The sequence below is a fragment of the Pollicipes pollicipes genome, unplaced genomic scaffold, assembly GCF_011947565.3.
Source record: "Pollicipes pollicipes isolate AB1234 unplaced genomic scaffold, Ppol_2.1 Scaffold_4219;HRSCAF=4965_pilon_pilon_pilon, whole genome shotgun sequence".
NCBI lineage: Eukaryota > Metazoa > Arthropoda > Thecostraca > Pollicipedomorpha > Pollicipedidae > Pollicipes > Pollicipes pollicipes.
In genome coordinates, this window is record NW_023596448.1 from 35,585,142 (window position 1) to 35,600,510 (window position 15,369).

Sequence of the window (15,369 nt, forward strand, 5' to 3'; positions counted from 1 at the left end):
CCGAGGAGACCAGGTGATGTAACGAAATGTTGACTTTTATTTTGACAACGCTTTGGCATCACAGTTCCCTGACGAACACCACTTTTGTGTTCTTGAAGCAGCACTTGAAGAAAAGGTGTCTGTATGCCACAAAGAATATTAATTTCGCGTGGCAAATTGCCCATTCACGTAATCCTTTTTCAACTCTAGTTTTTTGCGTTTCTCGTTCTCAACTTTTACTGTTTTTTATTGTGTCATCAAGTTTTGAAAAGCTTGTTCACGGCACGTTTTCTAACACTAAGTCACCATTATACAACTAATAATATCACTGGCGTGGTTACCGCTTGTGATTATTCTTGCAACCAAGATGCGTCAGAATGCAAGACATGAGGCTGTAAGACACTGGTCGACGTGTCCTGGGCAGCATGGCAAGAGCTATGTTCCTTCTAAATTTTTCCCAAATCCACCCTTGTGCAGCTATGAATTCATGACCACACTAAAACACCTAAATCATGTATTAAGACCTAGTCTTAAGTGAAGCTATGCCTACAAAGAAAATAATTGTATTGTGCTTCATGAAGAGCCCAATTAGCCCTGCCTTGGGCAGTTCTCGTTTTGCGTTCGCTCTAAATGCTAAAAAAGCCAGGTAAAACCACGCCCACCTGGGTCGGGTAAGACTTCTGAAGGGTGATGGACGCACTCACAGCTTCGGAAACTTATGACAGCCTAAGAGATCTCACGCGGGAAACAAAATGGCCCCATATTCAAACAGCAATGAAATGCAGCCATGGGTATTGGGAGTAAGCAGCGATCGCCCAAGTGATCTTCGCGTGCTACCTGGGAAAATTGTATGTGAGTTCCTTACATATTGCGTGCCAACCAGGTATTCGATTTAACCTGCTCCGGTTTTAAAGTATTGCAATTGCCAATTGAACAGCGCGCTTAGCGGGACTACAAGAAACGCAGGTCAAGGCTTGTGAGTTCATGTGGTCTCCTTTTGTTAGAAATCCGACTGTTCCTCCTAACTTCTCATATTTAAATGCAGTTCATTACAGAAAATAACACAATTAAGAATTGTCCGGGCACAGACGGTTTGCATCTTATTATATGGGTCTGGCATTGACACCTCATGCATAGTTTGACCTTCGACGTTGAGGATGTGAGTTCATCAGCAAAGGTTTTTCTTATTACTACATGATGACCTTTTTCTTTTTACATCCGCTATCAAAACTACCGTCGCCTTCGCGCAAGCTCTGCAGCGAGATAAAACAATGGAGTACATAGGACGTGAACCTTGTATTCCCAGTTACTGGAAAAATGACGAATGGTACATTCGCAACGTGTAATGGCCAAAGCATATCACACATGGACACATGTCAACAACTGGAACAACGGACGCTGCAGCACGGAAGACAGGACAAGACATGTAACGAACGCAGCTGTCTGCCGTTCAATGTTTAGATGGAAAAACTGTTTATTCAGCCTTCTCCTCGACTTCAGCAGCCTTGGCCTCCACGTTGTAGATCAGAGGAGTGCCGAAGCTGTACGGGTGGAGACCATAGGTCAGGGGAAGGGGAGAGGCAGCGTAGGTGATGGGGGCCGTCTTGACCCCGACCTTCTTCACCTCCGGGACGGCGTAGCGAACGACGGGGGCGGTGTAGTGGACAGCGGGGGCGACGTAAGAGACCACGCTGGGCACGTACGTCTCGTGCTCCTTCTCGGTGACCTCGAGAAGGGTGGTGTCGGCCGGGGTGTCGGCCTCCACCTTATCCAGAGTGGCCGTCTTGAAGGTGGCCTTGGCCAGGGCGGGCAGAAGCACGGCGCTGCGACGGCGACGCTCGGCGGCGACGACGGCCGGCTCCTCCTCGGCAGTCTCCTCGACAGCGGCAGTCTCCTCCTTGGCTTCCACGTTGTAGATGAGAGGGGCACCGTAGCCGTACGGGTGCAGGCCATAGGCCAGGGGAAGAGGAGAGGCAGCGTACGTGATGGGAGAGGCCACGTGCTTGACCTCAACCTTCTTGACCACGGGGGTGGTGTAGGTGATAGCAGGAGCGGCGTAGGCGAAGGCGTTAGCAGCGTAGGTGATGGGGGCTGCCTTGACCTCAACCTTCTTCACCTCGGGGACAGCGTAGGAGACCACGGGGGCGGTGTAGTGGACGGCAGGGGCGGCGTAAGGAACCACGCTGGGCACATACGCGTCGTGCTCCTTCTCGGTCACCTTGAGCAGGCTGGTGTCGGCCGGGGTGTCGGCCTCCACCTTATCCAGAGTGGCCGTCTTGAAGGTGGCCTTGGCCACGGCGGGCAGAAGCACGGCGCTGCGACGGCGACGCTCGGCGGCGACGACGGCCGGCTTCTCCTCGGCAGTCTCCTCGACAGCGGCAGTCTCCTCCTTGGCCTCCACGTTGTAGATGAGAGGGGCACCGTAGCCGTACGGGTGCAGGCCATAAGCCAGGGGAAGAGGAGAGGCAGCGTACGTGATGGGAGAGGCCACATGCTTGACCTCAACCTTCTTCACCTCGGGGACAGCGTAGGAGACCACGGGGGCCGTGTAGTGGACGGCGGGGGCGGCGTAAGAGACCACGCTGGGCACGTACGTCTCGTGCTCCTTTTCGGTCACCTTGAGCAGGCTGGTGTCGGCCGGGGTGTCGGCCTCCACCTTATCCAGACTGACCGTCTTGAAGGTGGCCTTGGCCAGGGCGGGCAGAAGCACGGCGCTGCGACGGCGACGCTCGGCAGGGGCGACGGCCGCCTCCTCCTCGGCAGCCTCCGGGGCGTCGGTGTCGGGCGCAGCGGCGGCAGCGGCCGCCGCCTCGGCGTACTTCTTGCGGAACTCGGCCTTGGCGGCGGCCACCTCGGCCGTGTCCTGCACCGGCTCGGGAGCCACGCCGTCGAACACGGGCGCCTCCAGGTTGAACACGGGCGCCTGCAGGTTCGCCTCCGGGGCCACAGGAAGGTTGGTCGCCTTCACCTGGAAGCCGTTGACATCGTCGGCCGTGTAGGAGACGGTCTGCACCTTGCCGTTGGCGTCTATGTAGCTGTAGCTGCCAACGGTGGCGCCATCGAACCTCCTGAACTCGTTCTTGGCAGACGGGCCTCCGGCGTAGCCATAGTTGAACTGGCCCAGCTCATCCTGAGCGTGGTACTGCGAGCTGACGGTAGCGGCTGGCGCCGCGCTGTACACCGTCGGGGCGTAATGGTTGTACGCGCCGCCGGCGTAGTAGCTCACCGGGCTGTACCCGTAGTATGGGTACCCAACCGGCGAGTACTGGGCAGCGCCCAGCGCCAGCACAGCGGACAGTGCGACCTGCGGGAACACAGACAGTTGGGCTCAATAGTGCGAATTTGCTTATGATTGAGCAATACTTGATCGTATTGCATTGAAGCAAACAGATCCTTCTCCAAACGACCGCGAACTAACTGGAACCAGCATACAGGGCATAAGGCATTGGTGAAGCTATGCTTTTGGATTTATGGATGGGGAGTTTTGGACCTATGTCTTGAAAGCAAGGCGATGATGTTCACTTAGGTGAAATTTTGGGATACCATACTTCAGGATTGTGGCATCTGTTTTTCAATTTTATCGTATGCATGCTGGCGTCATGTATCCGCAAGTTGATTGCTATCTTTGATTTGAGTCCATGTACCCGCAATTTTTGCAATCCCTTGCAATTCGAGTACTAGCCTTAAGCTAGGAGTTGCCAATTCTCCTAAATTTTTTAAATTGCTTGAATATCTTGTGCGGTATCATGAAATTATAGAAAATGGTCTTTTCAGTTCTGTTTTATCCTTGCGTTCTTCTCACTGTGATAGTGTAAGTCTTTTTACGAGTGCCATCCAACTCATTTTGATTGTCATTGAGTACAGCGATGCTGTTTGGTGCTGAAAGGGTTGCATATATGAAACAAATTTCAGTGATCTCGTGCGGATTTTAAAACATACTTGCTGTCAGAAACGTGACACATGGTTAAACAAATCAGCTGTCGCTCATGTAATAGGCGAGACATAAAACTCCTGGCACTACTCCATGAAATGTGTACATATACCAATATTTTGCGACAAATGTATCGTTTTCCAGCGGAATACGGCTGGTTGGAAATGCCAAATAATTCGCTATACGTCTGGCAAGTAACACGTTATAGCAGGTCACAGCGACGCGATAGAACACCTAGTCTTGCACATAAGCATCAAAACTACAAATGCTAAGGTCCCACCGCTGCCGAACACGCACACTCTAGCGGCTTCACTTACCAGAACCTTCATGCTTCCCCGCTGCAGGAGGACTGACTGTGCTGGCTGGAGGAGCTGGACGCGTTATATAGGCGGTCCAGGTAGAGCCGTGCCCGGCGGCGGTCCGGCTGCGCCTCGCTTCTCTCGGCTGCGGCCACGGGCGTGTCCTTCAACCCCGCCCATCAGTTCAGAGCGGTGCGGGCCGCTGTGACGTCAGCCCATGTCAGGGAGACAGGGGCTTCCTCCCGACAGAGAGAGCCATGGCCGAGCGGCCCAATGAAATTTGTTGTTGGCTGTGTCGTAGACTTAAGCAAATTGAAGGAAAACGCACTTTTTGAGGAATTCGGGTGGAATGAATGCTTGGCTGTGTCACATATTCCGGCAGATGGAAGCAGAGCGAGTTGTTTTGTGTAACCCGTGTTAAATACGTGCTTGGCTGCACTGCAGCACATATTTTAGCATATTGAAAGCAACACTAGTGGTTTCGTGGAATCCTTGTGGAGCTCATGCTGGTTGCGTCATCGATCCTGGCAAATCGAAGACAAAACTAAAGGTTTCGCGGAATCAGTGCCTCACTCATGCTGGCTGTGTTACATATTTTGAGAAGTTGGAGAAAAAAGCGCCCTTTTCTGTAATTAATATCACTGAGCAGGCAACCCAACAAATATTCACCGCCACATGTTATCGCACTAAAACCTCAAAATGTTCAATGCCTGTTGGCCATGCTTTTGATGAAATTTGGTTGTTTTGAGAACCCTTAATATGTTTTATTTTTCTCAACACTTTTCTCAACCTGTTTTTCCGCCAAATGGAACCATTCGACATGGTCCCACCGGAAAAGTCACAACATGCCAAAACAATGGCCACCCTTATGTACGTCCACCGCAAACGTGTGCTTCCAAAGTGTTCATAATACAACCGGCCAAAAATGACATACTTCGTTTCGCCCTCATTTCATGTCTCTCGGCGGAGGTTACAAGAGCTCTATCATGCTATGTTCATCATTCTATGATCATGATCATGCCTCGGCTAACGATTGTGTGGCAAACCTAAATTCCAGCCAGACACCCTAAAGTCTAGAAGACAGATCGAAATGGCATGGACTTTAGACTAGCACCACCAGTTCACGCTACCTTAACACGCGCCCGGGTGGCCGGCTAGACACCCTTCGCTCGGGGGGGGGGGGGTCAATTTGAACGCCCCCCTGAGATCTCGGGAACTAAAAGAGCTAGAAACACCATCTTAAACTGTACGTAAACTCACTTAGGTCAAAGTTTGAGCTTCCTAGACAATGGTCTTCAGGCCAAATAAGGTGAAATAATATTAAAATTCCAGGTTGGTCTCTATAGTGCCCCCAGAACCTAGGCAACTGTTTCTAAGCAAAAGGTCACAAACCCTTTTGAGGTCGGTGTCAATTTGACCTCCCACTCAAGCGCGTGTTAAGGCTGTACAAACCACTCTGTAAAACGGTGGCATTCACCTGTTTGAACAGCTTGCCATCATTTCATGAAGGATTCACATGTGAGCGATTCGCTTGCTTCGCCTTCCCTCACCTTTATCGCGAACCGGATGTATTAGCAAGCAAGGACGAACGCAGGATTAGAACTGGCAGTGTGGTGGGGGTGGACACAACTCAACAATTAAGACCAAGTTATGTCCGCCTCAGGCGAGAACAGTTTCTTGGGTTTCAGTTGCTCGTGTATCGTGAAACAGCATGTCATGTTCTCGATCTTTCCATCTGTGTGTGTGTCTAAGTGGCATTCTTCACCGCCAAGAGCTGGTCGCGTGCACCTAAGTACGTGCCATCAAGTTGGCATGGGAGGGGGTTATGCTTGCGAGGACTACTATGTGCGAGAGCTCCTGTTTTTTTGTTGTTGCTTGTTTGTTGTTTGCTGTGTTGCACAAACGGCGGACCGCGCTTGGTGTTTCTGCTACGCGATCTCCTGGAAAAGCCGTTATATTTTAGGTCAACAACGCTCACACGACTGGGGATCAGAAGATGCGCTCGCCGCTTTCCTCATTCCTGCAAAAAGTTGTTTTCTTTGTTGGTTGCCGAATATGATCCGGTATGACGGCGGCCATGAGTGCATGGACACAGATCGGCAGTCTGTTGTTCGCCTAATTGCATCGCAAAAAGGTTGCGCAGGAGTATATTTTGTGTTATTTTCAAGAGCGGCAGACATGTTGACTGAGCCTTTTTCACGATGACAGTTGTGGGTACAAATTGATTGGTTGAGTCGAAGCGAGGAAAGAGGCGTGTCGTAGGTTTCCCATGTTAGATACCCGCTTCAGACATTTTGTGGTGCCTTTGGCGTTCGACTCATTCGTAACATTGCAATATTCGGAGAAGACACGCTGAAAACACTGTTGCATGTTCGGTCGGTTACGTGCTCCTTTATCTGGGACTAAGTATGGGACATTTGCGTGCAAAATCTTAAAGTTGATGGAGACATTCAGGATGCGACCTCTCGCTGACTCGCAGAGTGGGCCCAAAGGTCATGTGAAGAAGAGTTGTTTTTACTATATGATGACCGGTACATGGTGATATTTACTTTCCAAGCTGCAAGGGTGTTTTAGATACCGCTTATCCCTGGTGTGCACTGCTTAAATGTATGCAAAGCGTTGATACTAACACCATACTCCGGATGGAAAGAGGACATGGGCACATGTCGGCGGTACGATTTTCATGTGATGACGTCACAAAATAGGTTGCCCAGGAATAGAGCGAGCATATTTTGTGCGCTGTCTTCCAGAGCGGCAGAGATGTTGACTAAACTTCATCTCGCGGGAACAGTTGCGAATACAAATGGATTGGTTGGATTGAAACGCGCATAAAATTGTGTGGTAGGTTTCCCATGTTAGACGCTGGATTTAGGGATTCATGTTTTTGGTGTTGGACTTATTCTTAACATCACTGTGTTCGGAGCAAACATGCCGAAAACACTTATGCGTGTTCGCTTGGTTATGTGCCCCTTACCTTAGACTAAGTCTGGGACCTTTACGCACAAAATCTAAAAGTTGAGTAGGGCGTTCAGCATACAGTTTGACGTCGACCTGCTAAGTGCGTCGGAAGGCCATTTAAGGAAGTGTTGTTTTTCCTACTTGGATGACGGACACATAGTGATTCATGCTTTCCAAGCTGCAAGCGTCTCATAGATACCGCTTATCCGTGGTGTGCACTGCTTAAATGTAGGCAAAACATTGGTACTAAAATCTTACGCCGGGTGGGTAGGGTGGATTCAAATCCCTATTACATCTTTGCTGTTTTTTCCAACATGGTTTTGAAGATGATCTCGAAATTTTCTCACTTTCAATTCATTATTTCCACGCACTGAACCAAAACTTTGTTTACATGTCATTGCCTTTCCGTAAAGGTATCAAAAACATTTACACAGTACCACACTAAACTTTCTTCGTGTTTTGAGCTAAATGTGCAACTTAACAATTTACCTTCTGAACGGAAAAAAACAAATACAATGGTGTGCTCATTGAAAAATATCTTAAACTTACGCGCCACAAGGATTTTGTTGCAAGCCTATCAAATAAACATGTGAAAAAATAAGCAAGATTATCTACATCATTGATAAAACAACGTCATATGTCCCTAAAACACTTCAGTTCTTCGTTATTGCAATTGCTGCTGCTTGATTTGGGATAATAATTATGCTTTTCAACTAGATCGGTTAGTAATTTTGAAGAAAAGGCTGTGAGGCGGATAGAAAATGTGTATCCTCCACAAACCTCTGGGCCAATCTTGAAACAACACAAATTTTTGACACTATCGGATATCGCTGAATCCCAAATGCCACTTGCGATGCATAAATTTCTAAACTCTAAGCTTACTGCATAATTTGGTTTGGCATACAAGCTCTACTAATCAAATAAAATGGATATAAGGCGACAAAAGCATTTAGACCGACTTTTCTCTAATCGTAATTTTATACTATTTACATCTTGCCTTGGCCCTAAGCTATTAAACGATATTATGATCTCATATTTTCCAAGAATAACTGATATCACTGCATCAAAAGCCATCGTTAAGAACATCATCCGTAAGCATTTCGTGAACGCACATTAACGGGAATGTTCCACATTTGAAGATATTGAGGTGGGCATCAGGTATGATAGGAAAAGCTTACTTGTAACTATTGATAAGCTTTCAAGGTTCAAAAACGACGCCAACTAGCAAAATTTCAAAGCTTGTAAGAATGCACTCAATTACGTCATTGTTTGATGCTGTCATAGAATGGTTTTGTGACGACAGCAAAGCCTGGCAGCATCTGACAGACAGACCTAAAGAATGTTTCGAAACACACGAAAGCTGACGCCAACCGGCCATTCTCGTCGCGGGGCTGTGTCGGCTGGCGGATTAGTTGGTGGTTTGTTTGTGTATTTTTTGTCTTGGTGCTGGCTGTAAGGAAAGCTTTGGTGGACTGTTTGACATATGCAAAGTAACGATCGCTAGCGTTTATGGCAGATCATTAAAATCAAAGCACGATGTGCTGTGCTGCTGCTGTTGCGGCTATGCTGTTGAAGATTTGTCAATACTTTATTGTCGACCCGTCGTTGCCTCCAGTGCTGTAGTCCTGACATTGATGCCATGTGATGTGCACGGTAGTTACTTTCTGTATTATTTGTAACTGGAAATGCGGTGTCATGCGAAAATTAATAGATTATAACGTTGCTATGGATGATTGCTAAAGTATTGCTATTGATTTGGTAAAGATGGCAAGGTTGGGCTACCAAGATGGTTTTTTTTGCTCAGGATTATGTATGCATTTAATAGCTAACCCTGATATAACAATTGTGGTGCAATGACAGTCTTGCTGTTGATCGTCCTTTGACATTGTTAATTCAGTTATTACCAGTCATTTATAACTTAAAAACTCCTGTCTTGACATAGGGTAGTCAACCAATATGGCACATGTGGTACATTGTGTAATGGCACGGGTCGACAGCTGTGGCACTACCTCAGTGATGTACTGTGGCATGACATAAGGAACAATTATATGTTTTTGCACTGCACTCCATGCTGCTTTCATAATAGATTCCATTATAAAATTTTGGTCCTCTTGCCTCGACCTCTTGCATTGATTCCCCATCTGTCATATGACTGAGCAAAACATATGATACAATATATAAATCACTTTCAGCAAAGCAGACAACGAATAAGTGGCACCACTTGCTCAGCCTCTTTTTGGGAATCCACAAAACTTAGGTGAGAAAGATGCAAATACATCTTCCACTTCCACTGGCATGCAACATGCAGCAGCTATCAGGGTGCTTTACAAAAAAAACAACAGGAAAATTTTACATGCGGTGAAATGACACTGCAAACATGCTGACCTTGCACAAGGCTGGAAACACGACAAGTGCATGTGGTTATGTTTGGATGGGCAAAATGCAAGGAAGTGATGAAGCTGCTAGTGCACACAAGACTCGTGATAAAAATACTATCAAGTGCTCCTCAGGACACCAGCAGCAATACTTTTCCACCTTCCTCAGCACCCAGCATTTCACGGAAGTTGCAGTGACTAAAACATTGATGACTCAGGAGCAGTGCTCGCCTGCATACAAAACTGGTGAGGGCAGTAGAATGCGCATCCGTAGTAATACAGCTCTACGTTTTCAGAATTCTTTGGGGAAAGACAGTTTTGTAAAGCCATATCATGTGAACCTATACTGAGCACGTGCATTAATGAGCTGCACGCACCAGCTCCTTCTGCGAAAATGCCTTGCTGAAATCACAACACGCAATGGATTAATTACATGCTGTAATACCTCAATAGGTTCAAAATGCTGGCAAGATGATATGAAGTATCAGCTTGCCTTTGTTCACCCGTGCAACATAAGTGCTAGTGCCTCTCTTAGTTTACCAGCGTTTCTTTGTCATGTTCAAATACAAACATAAGGGTAGAGGCAGACATTAATATATAGCTTTTTATTGGGGGCAATTAGACTTAAGGAATACCAAAACAATGTTCTCTCTCAGAAGTACAAACCTCGCACGCACACTCCCCATCACATCAAGATAAGTACAAGTCACTGGCACACACCACCAGTGATCACACAAATTTAAAGCCCCCAATTAAAAAAAAACTAATTCTGTCAAATACGTGTAATCTTACACTTGCTTAGCTAGCGGAACTATCAAATTGCAGGCTTTCCCGCAATTTCTGCACAGGTTTTCAGTCATAACACCGCATTTCACCGTGACCTCCATTCAAAACAAAGTCCCAACCGGAGCTCATGTTAATGCGACTCAAAAGGTTGCACTAAAAGAGCACAATTTCTTGTTCAAGATTTAAATTTGTTGTACAATAGGTGTGAAACACTTAGTGAAATATTTATCTAGAATTACTGTAATGTTTCCCTAAATTCATAATGCCTCGTTAACCCATAAACCCGTGCAAGGTTCTGTGCTTCGGTACATAAGGTGTCAACCGAACTGTCTGTAAGAGACACGTCAGCAGAAGAAGAAGAAATGTGAGCAGGGGAAACAGGACAGATTTGCCGTCGCGCTTCCTTTTTTTATAACTTTCGAGTGAGCTCCCGTTTTTTTGTGCCGTACTTTTTTGCAGACAGTGGCGTTCTTTTTATAACATTGAGCTGTGGCCTAGACATAAGGAAAATGACTCGTTCACGAGTGCCGCACAACCCCAAGTGATCGCGCTTACGTTTGCGACACGCATTCAACAGCGAAATCTTGCTAACAGCCAATCATCTTCCGCGCGGCCATGCTGTTTTGACAGCCAGTAGGATGACCGTGATCGCATGATGTTTCTATGACGTCGTTAATGCCAAGACAGCTTTGAAATAGGCTACAAATAAACCTTTTCGCACATTTGCCCACGTGTAACTCGGACACCAGCTCGTTTTGGGTCGTAAGTAGGACATGACCGTGAACTGCATCAAAAGGTCCTCAAGATGGCTATTTCAGTTCGAAACGCCATACAAATGAGGAACATTCTCTTTAACGTAACCAACGTATTTGAAAATATTGCGATTTTTGGCCTGCAAGTTTGTAACTCACTTCATATTTAACTTGCTGCATGGTCCATATTCATGCTCTGATGTAGTCATATTCATGCACTTGTGCTCAAATTCATGGCGCTGGCTCCGGGAGTTCTCTCAGCAACAAGCTCCGTTTAGATTGGTGGACTTGCTGGACATCCATCTCAAAACCCAGACCGAAAATAACTGGCTACCTTCGCGTTCGACTTGTGTGACTGTACAACCATGTGCGTAAGAACGGGGGGCCAGGGGGGCCATGCCCCCCCCCCCCACTTTTCAGTGACAGGGCAGCAGTGTTAACTGCCCCCTCCCCCATGTTTCAGATGAAGGTTGTGTTTAGCTTACTCTTCCACCACATGTACATGCCGACTTACCCAGTTTACCAGCCATCTTCCTCAATATGCGTCATCTTTTTCGTTTGCTTATTGGCCATCGCTCAGTGTTACAGCCGCAGGCCGACGCCACTCCGCCTATGGAGACTACAACGCCAGGCGTCCAGGCTGTCGTTTTCTATGACTTGCGAGTACGTGTGTTGAAAACCATACCACATAAATTGTTATCAATAATCAATTCTGGCTGAGACTTGAACATTTTAAGACGAACATGGATTAGCCATATGAAGACAAGCTTAGGACTTATTTCATCAACAATCTACGTTCAGGAGTGCTCGATATCTCTGAGGAGCAGAAAAACACGCAGCTGGAGCCTACGTGACAGTTATTGGACCGCCTTTGCTGATCAGGGATATTCTTGCGTCAATGAGAGTTCCTGTGCTGATCTGGGGGCAACTGCGCGGGTCAGAGTGCTCCCCGTGTCAGGGAGGGGAACAACGTGATATGTCATATCCTTGCAATGGCCTCCGGATCCACCAGGTCGCTAGCATGACAGAAGATACTTCGCGATGGGACGGAATGGCCCATCAGCCCTTGACCGGAACCGGTTATGTGCCATTGGTGTTCTACTCAACGGACCCCTTGCCCGGAAGGAAATAAGGGGTCTCATTATTGTTGATTTGAGTGGTGGTCTCATCATCGTTGAATAGAGTGGGTTGACATAATTTTTTAAAGAAATGAACAAGGCCATCCCATATTTGCTTGAGAATGTTCATTTTTTCAGAATGGACTGCTGAGAAAAATGCATCAAAAGGTTTGAACATGCCCGCCAGCAGCCTCGAGAGCCACAACAGCGATAATCTGTGTTGCAGCTTCCGTAAAACCGAACGGCGTCGGCTACTGCAAGTGTCACCAGACAGCAGGCGCCGTGTTAATCTGTCTTCTAGACAGGCTTGTAGTAACAGAAACACGAACAATAGAGAATCTGCCTTCACTCTTTCAGTCCCACCACCAGATTCCAGCACCACTTCGCGGTGCTTCAGGACCAATCCAAACTTATCATCAGTGTAAAAATCGTACACGTGAAATATGCACCCAGACCGCCTGGTAGATGTAAGATTTGATGTCCTGAAACGTTCCAAGGTACTGGTTTCAGAAGCGTCATCATTTTCACCCACCCGCTGGCCCACGCTCACTATAGCTGCTGGGCCGACGATGCGCGGCCTACTGAGACTGCAACGCCTGGCGTCGTGTTTTTTTAACATGTTTTGCAAGTGCGCACGCTGAAAATTGTGCCACGTAACTTTTATTGACAATAGATTAAAGTATTTAAAGGTAATGATTTCAGAACCATCATCATTTTCGTCCACCGATGGGCCACGACGAAAAGTGAACCACTGGGCTAAGGTTTCGCGGACAATGGAGACTGCAACGCCTGACGTCGAGGTTTTTTGACAAGATTTGCGAGCGCGCATGTTAAAAACCACGTTATATAAATTGTATCACCGATCGATCCTGTCTGAATGATTAACGTTTCCAAATAAACATGGCTTGGCGATGTTAATATGCATGGTTGACACCCTCAATCTAGAATCAACAGTTTCACTCTCAAATTTCGATAAAAAACATATCGATTTACAGTCTACCTTCTCGATATCCTTAATGTCTGTGGAACGCAGATCAAACATTATGAAAAAGCTTCTGAATTCTGTCGGTTTAGAAAGAGTTTACTAAACCATTGTAAATTAAAGACACCTGTGATTTATTCCATGCGGTCGTTAAACGACTCATTTTTATGGTTTATTGAGCTTAAAATGCAGACAAAATCGATCTCACGAAAGCTTCTGGTTTCTGTTTTGGTTATGACGCAAAAATAGAAATGAAACGAAGAGAACTGTTCCCTTTGGCAACAAGGAAACTATATCAGGGGATTTGTGGGAGGGGGGGGGGGGGGGCGGGGGATCACCATAAGAGAGGCTTTCGTCAACCCTGCGTTCCTCTTAGCAAGACTCTGGCTACCCCCTGCCTACACGCAAAAGCAGATCAAGTCATTTACATTGAGTGCCAGCCATTAAATGTCCGCTGGGCCAATTCGTACCTAAGGTAAGCAGCCTCCCTGGGCTATTTTTCTGGGTTGGTGTGGTGCAAGGGAAGAGAATGCGGTAAAAACGTACTTTTGCATGTGTTGAACACATGTTTTACATCCCATTTAGTAGCAATGCTGATTCAGAAATGTGCAACAATGCCGCCATACCATCATTCCGCGATCAGTTGTTCGGAGACAGCCGTGTCAGGACAGCGGCCACCGAAGGCGGACAGGAGCATGGTTCAGACAAGGAGTATATGACAGAAGGGCTTTCATTCGGTGGCTTGGTTTCCAAAGGAGAATCTCCAGTTGTATGGCTTTTGTCACACGGTTTTGGCAGGTTCAAGTTTCCAAATTTGTTTCCGCCTAAAACTGCGCAACAAGTTTTATCTCTTGAACAGCAACCAGCGAAATGAAGGCGCATGCAAAATCCGTTGTACTGTGAGACAGCGGTTCACTTTCCAAATTCTCACCAGACTATGCTCAGGCCATGTCTCGGCATCTACCCTGTGCAGACAAATGCCTCCTCAATGACGCAACATGCCTACCCACTCGTGGAATCTCGTGTTCCTAAGAAAGACATTGTTGAAATGGACGAATGATCTCGGGAAGCTGGATAGTGTTATTTGCCGAATGACATAGATGAGTCGGACAGGCAAGAGTGTACACCAATGAAAAACAGCTCTATATGCATATCTATAATATCAGTGATTATATGTGAATAGAAAACATCCATCTCACCACCCACTCTCCCCCCCCCCCCCCCCCCGGTAATCGGGCTTTTTCCAGAAAAAGTTCCTGAAGTACGCCCTGAGCTTGCCCCCCCCCCCACAAATTGAAACGTTCCTACGCCTATGCGTACAACCCTTATTAACACTGAATGAGTGGTTGTAGCTTATGGAGTGGTTCTAGCGGGCTGTCATTAGCTGACTTTGGCTATGACCACTTTAAGCCGTCTCATGTAGGATTTGTCCCTGCCAGTTGTATAGCACAATTCCCGCCGGGTCTACACTAGCTCTTCGCCTGTTTCTTCACGTTTGTTTCCTCTTCCTAGCTGGGAGTGCCGCGACTTGATTTTATATTTTCTGGTGTAAACGTATGGTTTATTGCGTCGCTGGGATAGAGGAGGAGCACTTCTGGTTGCTCGTTCTTGGGAAACTGTATAGAAAAAATGGATGCGCAGGGGCAGATGTGCGACCCCGGTGTTCGGGTGGGGGGGGGGGGGGGTGGGGGGGGGAACGCTCGTAAAATTGGACGGTAATAATTGAATAACATAAATTGACGAATGAATTTGGCGAAAATGGCAAGCTCGTGATATTAACGGATATTCGGATATTCGGCCATTCGTGATATTCGGGCACATGAATACGCAGAGGCGGATGTAGGGCCCTGTATCGGAGGGACCTTCCGCAAAAGTTGGCGATAGTGCCAAGACCGTGATATCCGCAGGATTACCTGCACTCTTGCGTTTACAGGAGTAACTGATGCGTTTTTGCTTGCTCTAAGGGCCCTACACTTATTGACAAGAGCCACTTTGTTGGCCTCCTGCGGCACCCATGATTGCTCAGATTCCGTCCCTATTGGTCTTGGAGCCTTCGCCTTAGAGCAGCAGTCGAATATGCGCAGATGAAACTTTTATGCGCGATAGCCGGACGTAATTTTACGTGCCGCCGACGTCATATGCATCATTTCCATTGCCTATTTAGTGTGTGACACCTATTATACTAGTGC

General features: G+C 47.2%; 1 protein-coding gene across 1 annotated transcript; it reads right to left on the reverse strand.

Annotated features, from left to right (window-relative positions):
- Positions 1-1,307: 1,307 nt before the first annotated feature.
- LOC119095265 (uncharacterized) lies at positions 1,308-4,239 on the reverse strand. The gene is made up of 4 exons (XM_037218125.1): positions 4,228-4,239; positions 2,783-3,283; positions 2,486-2,743; positions 1,308-2,086 (listed from the first exon to the last, which is right to left on the reverse strand). The coding sequence occupies exons 1-4, from the start codon at positions 4,237-4,239 to the stop codon at positions 1,454-1,456; spliced, it is 1,404 nt and encodes a 467-aa protein (XP_037074020.1). The 3' UTR covers positions 1,308-1,453.
- Positions 4,240-15,369: the final 11,130 nt, after the last annotated feature.